Genomic DNA, 15,634 nt, shown 5'->3' with positions numbered 1-15,634 from the left:
GGACTAACGGGGTGTCGGACTAGTGGGGTGTCGGACCAATGGGGTGTCGGACTAACGGGGTGTCGGAATATCGGGGCGACCCCGATAAAAGTTTTGAATTTGCCAAAATAATAACTGCCAAAATATTTTGTATACATTATTTACTGAAAATTGCAAAATTTTACATCCACGAAAATAACACACTATATCATGTATATGCATGGCATGACATAATTTTTTTCAAAGATGTTTAACATTTCACAGCATTTTTATATTTCTAGTTTTACTCTAATAATTCATCCCTTATTTTTAAAACAAAATTCATTCGTTCATTCATTGTCATGAGTGTGTGTTTATTTGTGTTACTTTGTTTTTTGAACGAGTTAAGTCATTCCAATTGTTATTTATAGTGTGTCTTTCTATGTTGCGATGTTATACTACTGTTTCCATACCCGTAGCCAGGGGGGGTTTTCATAATACCCCCTGAAAACAAATAAGCACTGTTAAAGTCAATGTTCTGTTCGATTTGTGACTGTTAAAGTCGAGTTTGTGAGTCCAACGAACCCCCCTTTGGAAATTCCTGGCTACGGGCCTGGTTTCAGAAAAGGGAGAATGTTTTGAACCATTACAGTGAGTTGACTATGGGTGGTACTGTAAAACTTTAGCTCAACTTGTTTTTATTTTTATATAGATCTAGACCGTTGGTTTTTCCCATTTGAATGGTTTTACACTAGTCTTTTTTTGGGGCCCTTTATAGCTTGCTGTATGATGTGAGCCAAGTGACTTGGATGGAGAGTTGTCTCATTGCCACTCATAACACATCTTCTTATATCTATAGTATAAGCCATAAAATCTACCTACTGCTACATATTTCTGTATAGCTTCATATTCTACGCTGATTGTCCATGATCCATTTACAAGCTGGAGTATAATTCTACCATTCTTCCAAGTGTATTCTCCATCCTCATTACAGAGTCCGCTATCATTGACTTTACCTCTGCACATCAGACGTGTTGGATAATTTAAAGGCATCTCATCTGAAAAAGTAAAATAATCATTAATTTCTGAAGTTCTGAACATAACATTAAGTGGAAGTTAACCCTTACAGAGTTATCTCCCATGTGAGTCACAGTGACTTACACTCCCCATTTAATATGATTAAGGTGGCTCGGGCTTATTTGAAGTTTCTATCATAAGTGCTGTATTTTTTGTTATTTTATTCTTTACACAAAGTGAATTACATTGGTCGAAAAAAAAAATAGGGGTCATTCCATTTAAGCACAATATTTTTATCGGAATATCAAAAGAACTTTCTATGACACTTGGTCCAAAACTGCAATATAAAAAGCTCAAATATAGCTTCAAAGAATGAGCAAATAAAAAACATACGTCACAGATAAGGAAAAATAAATATTTTGCCTTTAAACCCAAATTTTGCGAGAAAATGGTTAAAATGGGTGAAATGTCATATTGACCCTTAAAAAAATATGGATAATAACTAAAACATTTTATTAGTCACATAACTACAATGATTTAACATTTCAAATCAATCAAAATATTTTAAAAATTATATCCAATTTACGACAAATACTTTTATAATTCATACTTGAAATTATGCGCCGTCAAATAGTCCCGAGCCACCTTATGAATATCAGGAATAAGAGCGGGAACACAGATAAGGTGAGATCAGTTTCACAGCTTCTAAATTTTATATTAGGTCCTCAACTAACATACTAAGAAAATCAATCATTATTAATAACCTCATATTGCACATGTTGATTTGGACTGTTCATTTGGGCTTAAATTAAAATATTGTTTGTTTGCAGTTTACCGACCGACCCTTGAAAATCCTCCCGACTGTGAAATTTTATTGCTTTAAATTTGAAGAAATTTTTTTTAATACCTCTATTGACGCGATCCGGAACTTTGTGTCCTTTCCAGAAATGATTTAAAGTCTGGGTCAATTATGTGTTCAAGTTCGGTTTTTCTTAGCTTCTCGTCAAGCGTTCATGTGACCATTTAATGATAAAGCACATGGAAATTGTTTACAGGTATCCATGAAGTCACGGGGGAGTACTTTACGCTGTCGTCTCTTGTCAATTTTAAGACGAATAACAAACAAAAAAGTTTATTAGTAAACTGTTTATACAGATACAGGCACATGTAATGATGTGTGATGATATCATTGACGATGATGCAGCGGATATTCATAACTGACACGATAACCATTCTGTCTCAAACAAATCGGGTTCAGAATCTATGGAGCCTGACTTTATGGAACCAATTTCAGTGGTTGAATAATTTGACAGCAGCTTGAAGTCTGGCATATTTTCTACAAATCGTTGTGAAGACGACAAAGATGAAACCACTCCTCCGTGACTCAAATCTTCATGGATATCTGTAAACACGCCTGTACGGAGGATGGGCTCATTTGAAATGTTAATGGTTATGGATCATGCCAAATCAATAAGAAGCAACCCTAGCTACACAAAGATGTAGAGAAAATGAATGGTTAGCTTGAAAAATAAATATACTCTCTCTATATTAAATCTATCTTCGATTGCAATGAGTACATGTATGCTCCTTTAGGATAAGGGGGGCTGCCCCACTCATTGCAATTATTCTCTTTCTTACAATATTAAATATACCCAAACTGTGTGGCCTGTGTGAATTCAATTAAAACATGTCCTTAGGAGCTATGCTCAGTGCCAATTTTTTTTATGCATTAAAAACATTTCAGTACAGACCATTTACTTTTAATGGGGAGCTATGGATTTCACCCAAACTTTAGATTTCTTTGGTTTTCATTAAAGCCTGGCAAAATTATAACCTTATCACATATAATTAAATATTGTTAGAAATATGTAAACAGTCGGATGTCTGAATACTTTTTTTTTCCAGTTGCCTTTTTTTCAATTGAGGAAGATTCAATGGTTTTTTTTTTTTTTATTAAAAATACACTCTTTAATAACTGTCTTATAAATCTATAATATATACATTTTTTCTGATGAAAATACTCTACTCATGAAAACATTCTAGTCAAGAAGCATACATGTCTGAATATATATTTCTTTAAAACAGTTCTAGTCATAATGACATTCCTTGTTTATAAGTGTTCCAGTATTTAATAATTATACCATATTTTATGTCATAAATTGGATAATGGCACTATGTTAAAGTTTCAGTTTTGGTTAAAAAGTTTTTTATCTGAAAATGTCTGTTCATTTGATGTTGGTTTTCAGCATGTCAGCGTGTTTGTTGTTTTAAAAAGTTTTTTTTTTCATCTCAAGAAACTTGGTTTAGTGTAAGGGCTATTCCATTTAAACATAGATCAACCCCCAGGAAGGCATTTTGAAACCACTTCTAGTGGTGGGTGCCCTTTTCAAAGTTTTGATGAGGACAATCCTTCAAAATTTGTAAAAATGCTTCTCTGGGTGGCTGCCCTATTGTCATAGTGCCTTCCTGGGGGTTGATGTATGTTTAAATGGAATAGCCCTAACTGCTTGTTTAAACTGTATTTTGGCTGTGAGATAAAATAAAATATTTTTCCTACCTACATTGACCTACCGACCCTTCAGTCTGAAGGTACAGTCGGAAAACTGCAAACAAACATATTTTTAAGGTTGGCCTTGTATAAATTCTTGATACTGAATATTATCTACTATATACATGTATTACATGTATTAACAGATGGTGTTAAGCCACTTATATCATTGCCAACTTTACATTCGGGCCAGGTGAGCTAAAAATCATAAATTCATATATCGAAAAGATTAAAACAAATACATTGACCCATTTTTAGTTATAAAATTCTAAAAGCATCTCCATATGTGAAGCAGGATCTGTTTACCCTTAAAGAGCAACTAATTGTCTTGTATAGTCTTTACTTTTTTATTTTCTATTTTGTGCGCCAGTGAATTATCTTTTCATTGTATTTTGTTTTTTTGTCATGTCATTGTTAAAAATAAAATTGAATGAAAATGGGAAATGTGTCAAAGAGACAACAACCCGACCATATAACAGACAAAACAAGTGAAACTGCGAGCTACAGCTCACGGATGATGCCCCCGCCGCAAGTGGGTAATATTAATAGTGTAAAAATATGCAAGTGTTCGGTAAACAGGAAGTTGCCAACTTTACCTTCACTCTCAGATAATCTCTCATTCCCTTTATGATGTTTATTAACTGCTGGTTTGGAGCAAGAAAGTTGGTTTTCTTTGATTATATCTAGCTTTTGTTGGTTCATGTAAGAGTACTTCTTTGTTTGGCAAACAGTCGGCTTTCTTCTTTTTCTCGCCATTCTGAAAACAAAAGGCAGACTGACATTATACATACACTTAATTTAACATATAACATGTATAAACAAACTATAAATCCATATGTAAAATAGTATTTATATGCATAACTCGATTAAATCACTATCAGTAGCATGCAGTGCCTTATTGAGGTACATGTATATTTGTACCTTTAAAGTGAACATATAGTCATTTTACCATAACCTAAGAGTGCCTCTTCAAGTGCTGCCAGCATGGCCAATTGCACTAAGAGTGCCCCCTGAGAAAATCAAAGTGCTTGTAGATGTTAGCACTGAAGGGTAAAGATTAAATTTGACCAGGTGACATTTAAAAAAAATTTGACTTGCGGACTATAATTATGTTCTGGTTATCCTTGTCTCGTGGGTTTTCAATCTGTTAATTAAGAATGCATCATGCATGTCATGGGGGTCTCATTGGGGGGTTCTGATCCCTGATCCTGCTAATGATTGAGATGGTCCAGTGCTGTGCAGCACACTTTATCAAAAGCAACTACTCAAGAGAGTCTGGAACAGTTACAACTCTTCTAGAAGAATTGAACCTGACACCTTTAGAAACCAGAAGAAAAATAGCACATATAACACTCTTTCATAAGCCATCCATAGAAAGGTTGCTATTCAAATTCCATCACACCTTTTAAAACCAAGAGGAACTTCAAGACTCCATCAACTGAATACTTAAAGATATGTACAAATCAGGCCAAACAAAGATATTTACAGCTTTTTTCCTCGGACCATTAGAGACTGGAATAAACTACCAGACGAGCTATTAGAGATTGAGAGCAGTGAGGATTTCAAGACCAAACCAACCGAGCTCCTCTGTAGTGGCTAACCAACACAATCAAAAGATAGATGATGTTTAAACCAGCACCTGTACATAAATTATGAGCACAATTTGGAACTGTTTTTATTAAATGTTATTAACAAAGTTTTGTCATGTTGTAGCATGTTGGAAGATGTCAAAGTAAAATTTTATACTTGAGTGATACATGTAGGCAGAAGTACCCTTTTCCAGTGACGACATAGCTCTATGTTGTTACGTAGATGTACTGTTTTGTCAGATTCCAGTATCAAGTATCTAAGCAATTCTTTTTTTTGTAATTTATTGTGTCCCGCTAGACTTCATTTCTCGTTTTCACAGCAAAATAATTTGACTTTCACGTGTCATGCTTACAAAAATATCGGCAAGCCTGCTTAAACCTTAGACAGGTCAGGAATAACCACCAATTGGTGGATTATACCTCAATTGACGTATAATCCACCAATTGAGGTATATTGGTATAGACCAATTGACGTATAATGCATTTTTTTGGTAATAAAATGCTAGTGTGAGAAAGGAGCATGATTTTGCAACTTGCAACCTATTTTATGACCCTTATTGGGTCTTCCAAAAGTTTTAGTTTAGTCAAAGCCTGCTGCGTCTCTTGAGAATGCATGAGTACAACAATTCTTTTGTTGAAACATTTGTACTATTGACCATGATTGACTCTTTATCATGAAAGTCAAGTATTAACAAAGAGCTCCATTCACCTGTTTGAGTTGTACTCATGGTCACATGACTGCAGACAGTAATGATGTCCATTGAAAGGTGATTACAGGTAAATTTGCCAATCAAGAATTGACAAGATAACAATAGAAGAAACTGTTATGTCACTATACTAAACTAGGAATGTTTGACAAGTTTTCATACCATAATATGGTTTTAAGAAAACAATGCTCCATTTTAGTAGAATAATTTGTTTTGAAAAACAAACAATTATACACCAATTGGTCTATACCATTATACCTCAATTGGTGGATTATACGTCAATTGAGGTATAATCCACCAATTGGTGGTTATTCCTGACCTGTTAGACCCCACTGAGACCCACTATCATCATGATTATGACATTCCAATTTCCTTGAAAAAGTATGCATAGAACGAATTCATATGAAGTATAAAAATATATGATCTGACCATTTTAATATTCATACGAATTCATATGATTTGACCATATATATTCATGTCATAAAATGATAAAAATGACAATTTATTTTAAACAAAAATAAAACATCATTTCTATTCTTAAAGTGTTAGAAACATATTTTTTCAACTGTTAAAAGATACAAAATATACAATAAAGAAAAAATACATCAAAAAGACTTTTAATTCAAATTTATTATGTAAATGTACATGGCCAAAACTAGTGAGAGATAATTTACTCCGTCTGTGAGGACCATCGGCCGTTTTGCCAGACAAACTGGGGCCGTGGGACAAAGCTTGAAAGACTTCTACATAAGAAATGATACAGCCTGACTACATAAGAGAAAGAAAATACTTACGTGTGCTGTTTAAAATCGGAAAATAACAATCGGGGTCCGTGATAAAATTTCTTGTTTACGTTTCAATTTGGCGGGGAATTAATTTGGGTTACCCTAAAGCCCTGACCAATCCCCTGACTACAAATCCCGACCGATAGGAAAACTTTTTTTTATTCGAGATGGATTTTCTTTGAATTCGAAATAAGCAACATGCTAACATTTTGAAAGATATTAGAAAAAATGTAAAATTCAATTGCAAGGTTTTAAAAACTTTCCCTGACTTTATTCTGACCAGTTTAAGTTAAATCACAGTCGCTTGAATTTTAGTGATATATGTATGAAAAAAAATTAAAAAAAATACTGTTATATGTATATTATACATATAACAGTATTTTTTAAAAAAAAATTTCATACATTTATCACTAAAATTCAAGCGACTGTGGTTAAATACTCTAAAAGGAGGATTTTGAAAATAAATAACTCAGCCTTGATAATCACAAAAATAAATTGTTGTTCTTTGGTAGTTTGAAAATAAATTACCTGGCTTGCAGCTGTAATGTCAGAGCTTGGTAGATTTCCTATGTATTTTACTATAATTTTATCAATGTTAAATTATTGTCATAGACTGGAACGTTTGAAATAAGGATTATTATTTGATGCATTTATATGTTGTAAACAGTTACATAGCTCTAATGTAAATACATGATATTCTAGTATAGATTATATTCAGAGAGAAATTGAATTACCAAATTTTGACCAATCAATTGGTTCTTTAGGCAGCAACCATTTGATTTTCCGAGGGGGGGGGGGGGCTATGTTTTATTTTTCTGTGCAAACTTTTTTTTCCCGCATTTTTAACATTACATATAGTGGCAGCTGAGGGTGAAACAAACATTTTTTTTTCTCAGGGTCCAAAACAAATTTTTTTTTCTCACCCAAACCTGGAAACAAACTTTTTTCCAAAAAAAAAAACATAGCCCCGGGGCCCCCTAGAAAACCAAATGGTTGCTGCCTTATGTCAGTATGTTAAAAATAAACTATGTAAAAGTTATGTCACATTTTGGAATAAACTGAAGTATCAAACAATTAACTCCGAAAAAGGGAAGCTTGGTACTTATTTTTCTATAAAAAAATTGTTTTAAAAAAGAAAAATATTTAGAATTGCAGGACTTCAAAAAAGGCAGTCAATTTGTTAATTAAGACTAAGTGCTCACTCTTTAAAAATTGAGACAGACAGATATTCAAACTAGAGGCTCTCAAGAGCCTGTATCTCTCACCTGAAACAACCTGGGTTTTAGAATTCATAAAAAAAAGATAAAATTTGGCTACAACTTTACAACACTTGGACAGAACCTCATAAGGAAAGGAACATTTATGCTATGTTTGGTTTCATTCAACTCAGTGGTTCTCTAAAAGAAGAAATTTGTATGTATTTCTCATAGGGTCCTATGTTAAATTGATTCCCCCCTATGGCGACCATCTAGGAAGTTGGATTGGCGACAAAGTAACAGCACTTGGTCGGCATCTCATTAGGAACATTCATGCTATGTTTGGTTTCAATCCATTCAGTGGTTCTCTAGAAGAAGTCATTTATATGCATTTCCCATAGGGTCCTATGTCAAACTAAGTCCCCCGCTGGCGGACATCTCGGATGATGGATCGGCTACAAAGTAACAAAACTTGGTTAGCACCTCATAAGGAACATTCATGCCATGTTTGATTTCATTCCATTTAGTGGTTCTCTAGAATAATTCATTTGTATGCATTTCCCATAGGGTCCTATGTTAAACTAAGTCCCCCGCTGGTGGCCATCTTGGATGATGGATCGGCTAAAAAAAAAACAGAAGCCACAGACTTAACTATGTGAATTACATTTTTGCTGTATCATGCATATTAGTCTTTTGATGTTGTCCCTAAAAGCTTAAGTCTTCCTCTGAATCTATACATTTAAAATGCTTTGAGACCAAAATATTGTCAAAAAATTATTCAAACAGAATTTTCAGATTAAGAAGGGGTTTGGGAAACACCCGCAAAACATGATTATGCATCATTTGTTTTATAGCTTCTTGGGGCTTTAATGGGTCCAAAACCCTTCAAAAAAAATTTTGCTCGGCGAAAACAAGTTTCCAATACTTTTAAAAAAGGCTAGATACAACCAAACTTTAATACTTTGTATGTAGCCAATACATATATGCAGTTGGGAATATAGAATGGTACATAATGACTTGACTATACATGAATTATTTATAATAAACAAATAATTTCAAAATTGTATGTTTTCGAATATTATAGTTGTGAAAATAAATAATCAGTCCCTTGCTTTAATGAAAATGAAAAATCTAGCTTCAATAGTGCAGAAAATAGATAACTGTCCTGTTAGTTTACAAAAATAAGTAACCGATCCAAAACAAATCCTCCTCCCCTCCCCCCCCCCCCGAATATCAAATGGTCGTCCCCTTATTTCACAGTATGTCTCAGATCCGGACATCCTGGCATTTACATTTTTCAGGGGGTGATGCCAATGGGAATCCTTTAGATTTTTCATCTATTTGAAGGTGATTACTAATTCTTTGTATTGCCGATTATTTTTAACCAGAGGTTATAGTATTTAAAAATCAAAATGGAGAAATAATATAGTGTCTTTAACAATATTAAAAGAGTAAAATTACTATATTCAACTGGTAACGATATATTCATCAATTAAATTAATTTGCATTAAAGTCTATGGAAAATTTAGAGGATTCTTATCCGCATCACTCTGAACATTGTTTACATATTAACAAAATTCTTCAGCCCATTGTATGAATATTCTCGTATAATTACCGCTTTTTGCCACCATTGGCTGTTCCCGCATATCGACAATTCTGAAGATCATAAACGTCATTTTCTAAAAATTAAATATATAAGCAGAGGTATTGATTTTATCAACTTATCAAGTATATTTAATGACTCTACCGTTCAAAACTTTATACCTCCCTATTTTGATAATATAGAACCACCTATAATTTCATACACATACAAAAAAAACAGCAGAAGTTTAATTTTCAATTATACGTCGGTTACATCAGACGTTAATATAGATATTAATACCCCCTTAACTTGAAACTGTGAATCGTCGAAGTTAAGATATGTTCCCTATGGCCATGTTATTACAAGGTACCTCAATATCGACATTTTTAGACATATAAACCAAACTGAGGTCGCCACTTCTAGACAGATACATCAAACTTAGATCCACATTTCTAGACATATACACCATACTTAGGTCGACATTTCTAGACATACACACCAAAGTTAGATCCACCTTCCTAGACATATACACCAAACTTAGATCCACATTCCTAGACATATACGCCAAACTTAGATCCACATTTCTAGAGACATACACCAAACTTAGATCCACATTTCTAGAAATATACACCAAACTTAGGTCAACATTCCTAGACATATACACCAAACTTAAGTCGACATTCCTAGACATATACACCAAACTTAGATCCATATTTCTAGACATATACACCAAACTGTTATCCACATTCCTAGACATATACACCAAACTTAGATCCATATTTCTAGACATATACACCAAACTGTTATCCACATTCCTAGACATATACATCAAACTTAGATCCACATTCCTTAGACATATACATCAAACTTAGATCCACATTCCTAGACATATACACCAAACTTAGATCCACCTTCCTAGACATATACACCAAACTTAGGTCAACATTTCGAGACATACACACCAAAGTTAGATCCACATTCCTAGACATATACACCAAACTTAGATCCACATTCCTAGACATATACACCAAACTTAAATCCACATTCCTAGACAGATACACCAAACTTAGGTCGACATTTCTAGACATACACACCAAAGTTAGATCCACCTTCCTAGACATATACACCAAAGTTAGATCCACCTTCCTAGACATATACACCAAACTTAGATCCACATTCCTAGACATATACGCCAAACTTAGATCCACATTTCTAGACACATACACCAAACTTAGATCCACATTTCTAGAAATATACACCAAACTTAGGTCAAAATTACTAGACATATACACCAAACTTAGATCGACATTTCTAGACATCACACCAAAGTTAGATCCACATTCCTAGACATATACACCAAACTTAAGTCGACATTTCTAGACAAACACACCAAACTTAGATCCACATTTCTAGACATATACACCAAACTAAGATCTACATTTCTAGACATACACACCAAAGCTAGATCCACATTCCTAGACATATACACTAAACTTAGGTCGACATTTCTAGACATACACACCAAAGTTAGGTTCAAAATTAATAGACATTTAGACCAAACTTAGATCAACATTCCTAGACATATACACCAAACTTAGGTCAACATTTCTAGACATACAGTCCAAACTTAGATCCACATTTCTATACATATACACCAAACTTAGATCCAAATTTCTGGACATATACACCAAACTTAGATCCACATTCCTAGACATATACACCAAACTTAGATCCACATTTCTAGACATATACAACAAACTTAGGTCGACATTTCTAGACATACACACCAAAGTTAGATCAACATTCCTAAACATATATACACCAAACTTAGGTCGACATTTCTAGACATACACACCGAAGTTAGATCCACATTCCTAGACATAAACACCAAACTTAGGTCGACATTTCTAGATATACACACCAAAGTTACATCCACATTCCTAGACATATACACCAAACTTAGATCCACATTTTTAGACATATACACCAATCTTAGGTCAACCTTTCTAGACATATATACACAAAACTTAGGTCAACATTTCTAGACATACAGTCCAAACTTCGGTCGACATTTCTAGACATAAACACCAAACTAAGATCCACATTTCTAGACATATACACCAAACTTAGATCCACATTTCTCGACATATACACCAAACTTAGATCCACATTCCTAGACATACACACCAAACTAAGATCCACATTTCTAGACATATACACCAAACTTAGATTTACATTCCTAGACATATACACCAAACTTAGATCCACATTTCTAGACATATACACCAAACTTAGGTCAAAATTACTAGACTTATACAACAAACTTAGGTCGACATTTCTAAACATACACACCAAAGTTAGATCAACATTCCTAGACATAAACACCAAACTTAGGTCGACATTTCTAGACATACACACCGAAGTTAGATCCACATTCCTAGACATAAACACCAAACTTAGGTCGACATTTCTAGATATACACACCAAAGTTACATCCACATTCCTAGACATATACACCAAACTTAGATCCACATTTTTAGACATATACACCAATCTTAGGTCAACCTCTCTAGACATATATACACAAAATTTAGGTCAACATTTCTAGACATACAGTCCAAACTTCGGTCGACATTTCTAGACATAAACACCAAACTTAGATCCACATTTCTAGACATATACACCAAACTTAGATCCCCATTTCTCGACATATACACCAAACTTAGATCCACATTCCTAGACATTTACACCAAACTAAGATCCACATTTCTAGACATATACACCAAACTTAAATCCACATTCCTAGACATATACACCAAACTAAGATCCACATTCCTAGACATAAACACCAAACTTAGATCCACATTTCTAGACATATACACCAAACTTAGGTCAAAATTACTAGACATATACACCAAACTTAGATCCACATTCCTAGACATATACACCAAACTCAGATCGACTTTTCTAGACATACACACCAAAGTTAGATCCACATTCCTAGACATATACACCAAACTTAGATCTACATTCTTGACATATACACCAAACTTAGATCGACATTTTTAGACATATACACCAAACTTAGAACCACATTCCTAGACATATACACCAAACTTAGGTCGACATTTCTAGACATACACACCAAGGTTAGGTTCAAAATTAATAGACATTAAGACCAAACTTAGATCAACATTCCTAGACATATACACCAAACTTAGGTCAACATTTCTAGACATACAGTCCAAACTTAGATCCACATTTCTAGACATATACACCAAACTTAGATCCAAATTTCTGGACATATACACCAAACTTAGATCCACATTCCTAGACATATACACCAAACTTAGATCCACATTTCTAGACATATACAACAAACTTAGGTCGACATTTCTAGACATACACACCAAAGTTAGATCAACATTCCTAAACATATATACACCAAACTTAGGTCGACATTTCTAGACATATAGACCGAAGTTAGATCCACATTCCTAGACATATACGCCAAACTTAGGTTGACATTTCTAGATATACACACCAAAGTTACATCCACATTCCTAGACATATACACCAAACTTAGATCCACATTTTTAGACATATACACCAATCTTAGGTCAACCTTTCTAGACATATATACACAAAACTTAGGTCAACATTTCTAGACATACAATCCAAACTTCGATCGACATTTCTAGACATAAACACCAAACTAAGATCCACATTTCTAGACAAATACACCAAACTTAGATCCACATTTCTCGACATATACACCAAACTTAGATCCACATTCCTAGACATATACACCAAACTAAGATCCACATTTCTAGACATATACACCAAACTTAAATCCACATTCCTAGACATATACACCAAACTAAGATCCACATTCCTAGACATATACACCAAACTTAGATCCACATTTCTAGACATATACACCAAACTTAGGTCAAAATTACTAGACATATACACCAAACTTAGATCCACATTCCTAGACATATACACCAAACTCAGATCGACTTTTCTAGACATACACACCAAAGTTAGATCCACATTCCTAGACATATACACCAAACTTAGATCTACATTCTTGACATATACACCAAACTTAGATCGACATTTTAAGACATATACACCAAACTTAGGTCAACATTCCTAGACATATATACACCAAACTTAGGTCAAAATTTCTAGACATTTACACCAAAGTTAGATCCACATTCCTAGACATATACACCAAACTTAGATCCACATTCCTAGACATATACACCAAACTTAGATCCACATTTCTAGACACATACACCAAACTTAGATCCACATTTCTAGACCTTTACACCAATGTTAGGTCAAAATTAATAGACATATAGACCAAACTTAGATCAACATTCCTAGACATATACACCAAACTTAGGTCGACATTTCTAGTCATATACACCAAACTTAGGTCAACATTTCTAGACAAACACACCAAAGTTAGATCCACATTCCTAGACATATACACCAAACTTAGGTCAACATTTCTAGACATATATACCAAACTTAGATCCACATTTCTAGACAAACACACCAAAGTTAGATCCACATTTCTAGACATATACACCAAACTTAGGTCAACATTTCTAGACAAACACACCAAAGTTAGATCCACATTCCTAGACATATATACACCAAACTTAGGTCAACATTTCTAGTCATACAGTCCAAACTTAGGTCGACATTTCTAGACATATACACCAAACTCAGGTCGACATTTCTAGACATATAAACACCAAACTTAGGTTGCTATTTCTAGACATATACACCAAACTTAGGTCGACATTTTAGACATATACACCAAACTTAGATCCACATTCCTAGACATATACACCAAATTTAAGTCGACATTTCTAGACATACACACCAAACTTAGATCCACATTCCTAGACATATACACCAAACTTAGATCCACATATTTAGACATTACATGAAACTTTGGTCAACATTTCTAGACATATATACACAAAACTTAGGTCAACATTTCTAAACATACAGTCCAATCTTAGGTCGACATTTCTAGACATATACACCAAAGTTAGATCCACATTTCTAGACATATACACCAAACTTAGATCCACATTTCTAGACATATTCACCAAACTTAGGTCACCATTTCTAGATATATACACCAAACTTAGGTCGCCACTTCTAGACATATACACCAAACTTAGGTCACCACTTCTAGACATATAGACCAAACTTAGGTCGACATTTCTAAACATATACACCAAACTCAGGTCGCCACTTCTAGACAGTGGTCAACTCAGTCACAGAATTGATGACAGAAAAGACAATTTTGAAAAATAAAAAAAATAAATAATAAAATACCAAGTCCCTTATCAAATGGCAAATCAAAAGACCAAAACATATCAAACAAATAGATAACAACTGTCATATATTTTTCTCACCATAGCAGCATAATACCAATTTCATTGCATATGAAGTATACATTTCTTAACTCATACAATATTCAAGAACTTTCAGCTGCAACTAGACTTTGTAAAACATTATTGAAGTTGGAGCACAAGTTGAGTAGTTAGTGAGTAAAAGAAAGTCTTGTTCTTCTTCTCTGCAATTTATTTGGAAAGTAACAAGATCTAATTAATATAAATATTGTGTCTTCTTCTTAAACAATGCAAAATGGGCTAACTATGTTGTATGGGCTTTGCTCATTGTTGAAGGTCATATGGTGAACTATAAATTTTAATTTCTGTGTCATTAAGGCTCTTGTTGATAGGTGTCTCAATGGTAATCATACCACATCTTCTTTTTTATATTAAGTTATAGATTCTAAGTGCTGAAGATGTGTATTTTTTTAGTTTTGCTTTTATTAGTGTTTGTGCTATGATGTTCCTTTTGATCATACGATTCTTGACATAACTCAATATTTACACACATCATGTTTTTGGCTTTGGGCCTTCCTCAAGTACAAATTCCAACACATCAGGTTTTTACAGTGTTTTTTTCATTTCCTTTACCGTACCCTTTTATTTATATGTATTTTACTTGTATTTTACAGAAAATATATACTGTACACTGTATCTACTATCAAATATTTTGCATCTTATTGGATTTTTTTGTATGAATTTTTAAGTCAGTTGTGTTTTATGTCTGTAATGTATATTACATGTATTTGGCTGCTGTATCTAAACTACTGTCGCAATAATTACTTATGTCTGTTTGGGTTACTCACCCAATCTTGTTAATAAAACA

General features: G+C 33.7%; 1 protein-coding gene across 2 annotated transcripts in view; it reads right to left on the bottom strand.

Moving 5' to 3' along the window:
- LOC134694709 (uncharacterized) overlaps positions 1-6,749 on the bottom strand; it is a 38,121-nt gene extending 31,372 nt beyond the window's left edge. Inside the window, exons 1-3 of one of the 2 annotated variants that reach the window (XM_063555751.1) lie at positions 6,614-6,749; positions 4,120-4,280; positions 841-1,016 (exon numbers count right to left, since the gene is read on the bottom strand). In XM_063555751.1, coding sequence (XP_063411821.1) covers positions 841-1,016; positions 4,120-4,279 — 336 coding nt within the window. In that variant the 5' untranslated portion in view covers position 4,280; positions 6,614-6,749. The remainder of the gene's footprint in view (positions 1-840; positions 1,017-4,119; positions 4,281-6,613) is intronic. The other variant, XM_063555752.1, reaches the window with a different exon arrangement.
- Between the last annotated feature and the right edge of the window lie 8,885 nt (positions 6,750-15,634).

The sequence above is a fragment of the Mytilus trossulus genome, chromosome 13 (genome assembly GCF_036588685.1).
Source record: "Mytilus trossulus isolate FHL-02 chromosome 13, PNRI_Mtr1.1.1.hap1, whole genome shotgun sequence".
Lineage (NCBI taxonomy): Eukaryota > Metazoa > Mollusca > Bivalvia > Mytilida > Mytilidae > Mytilus > Mytilus trossulus.
Note: the sequence above shows the minus strand (reverse complement) of the source record. Positions and strands in the feature narration are given on the sequence as shown.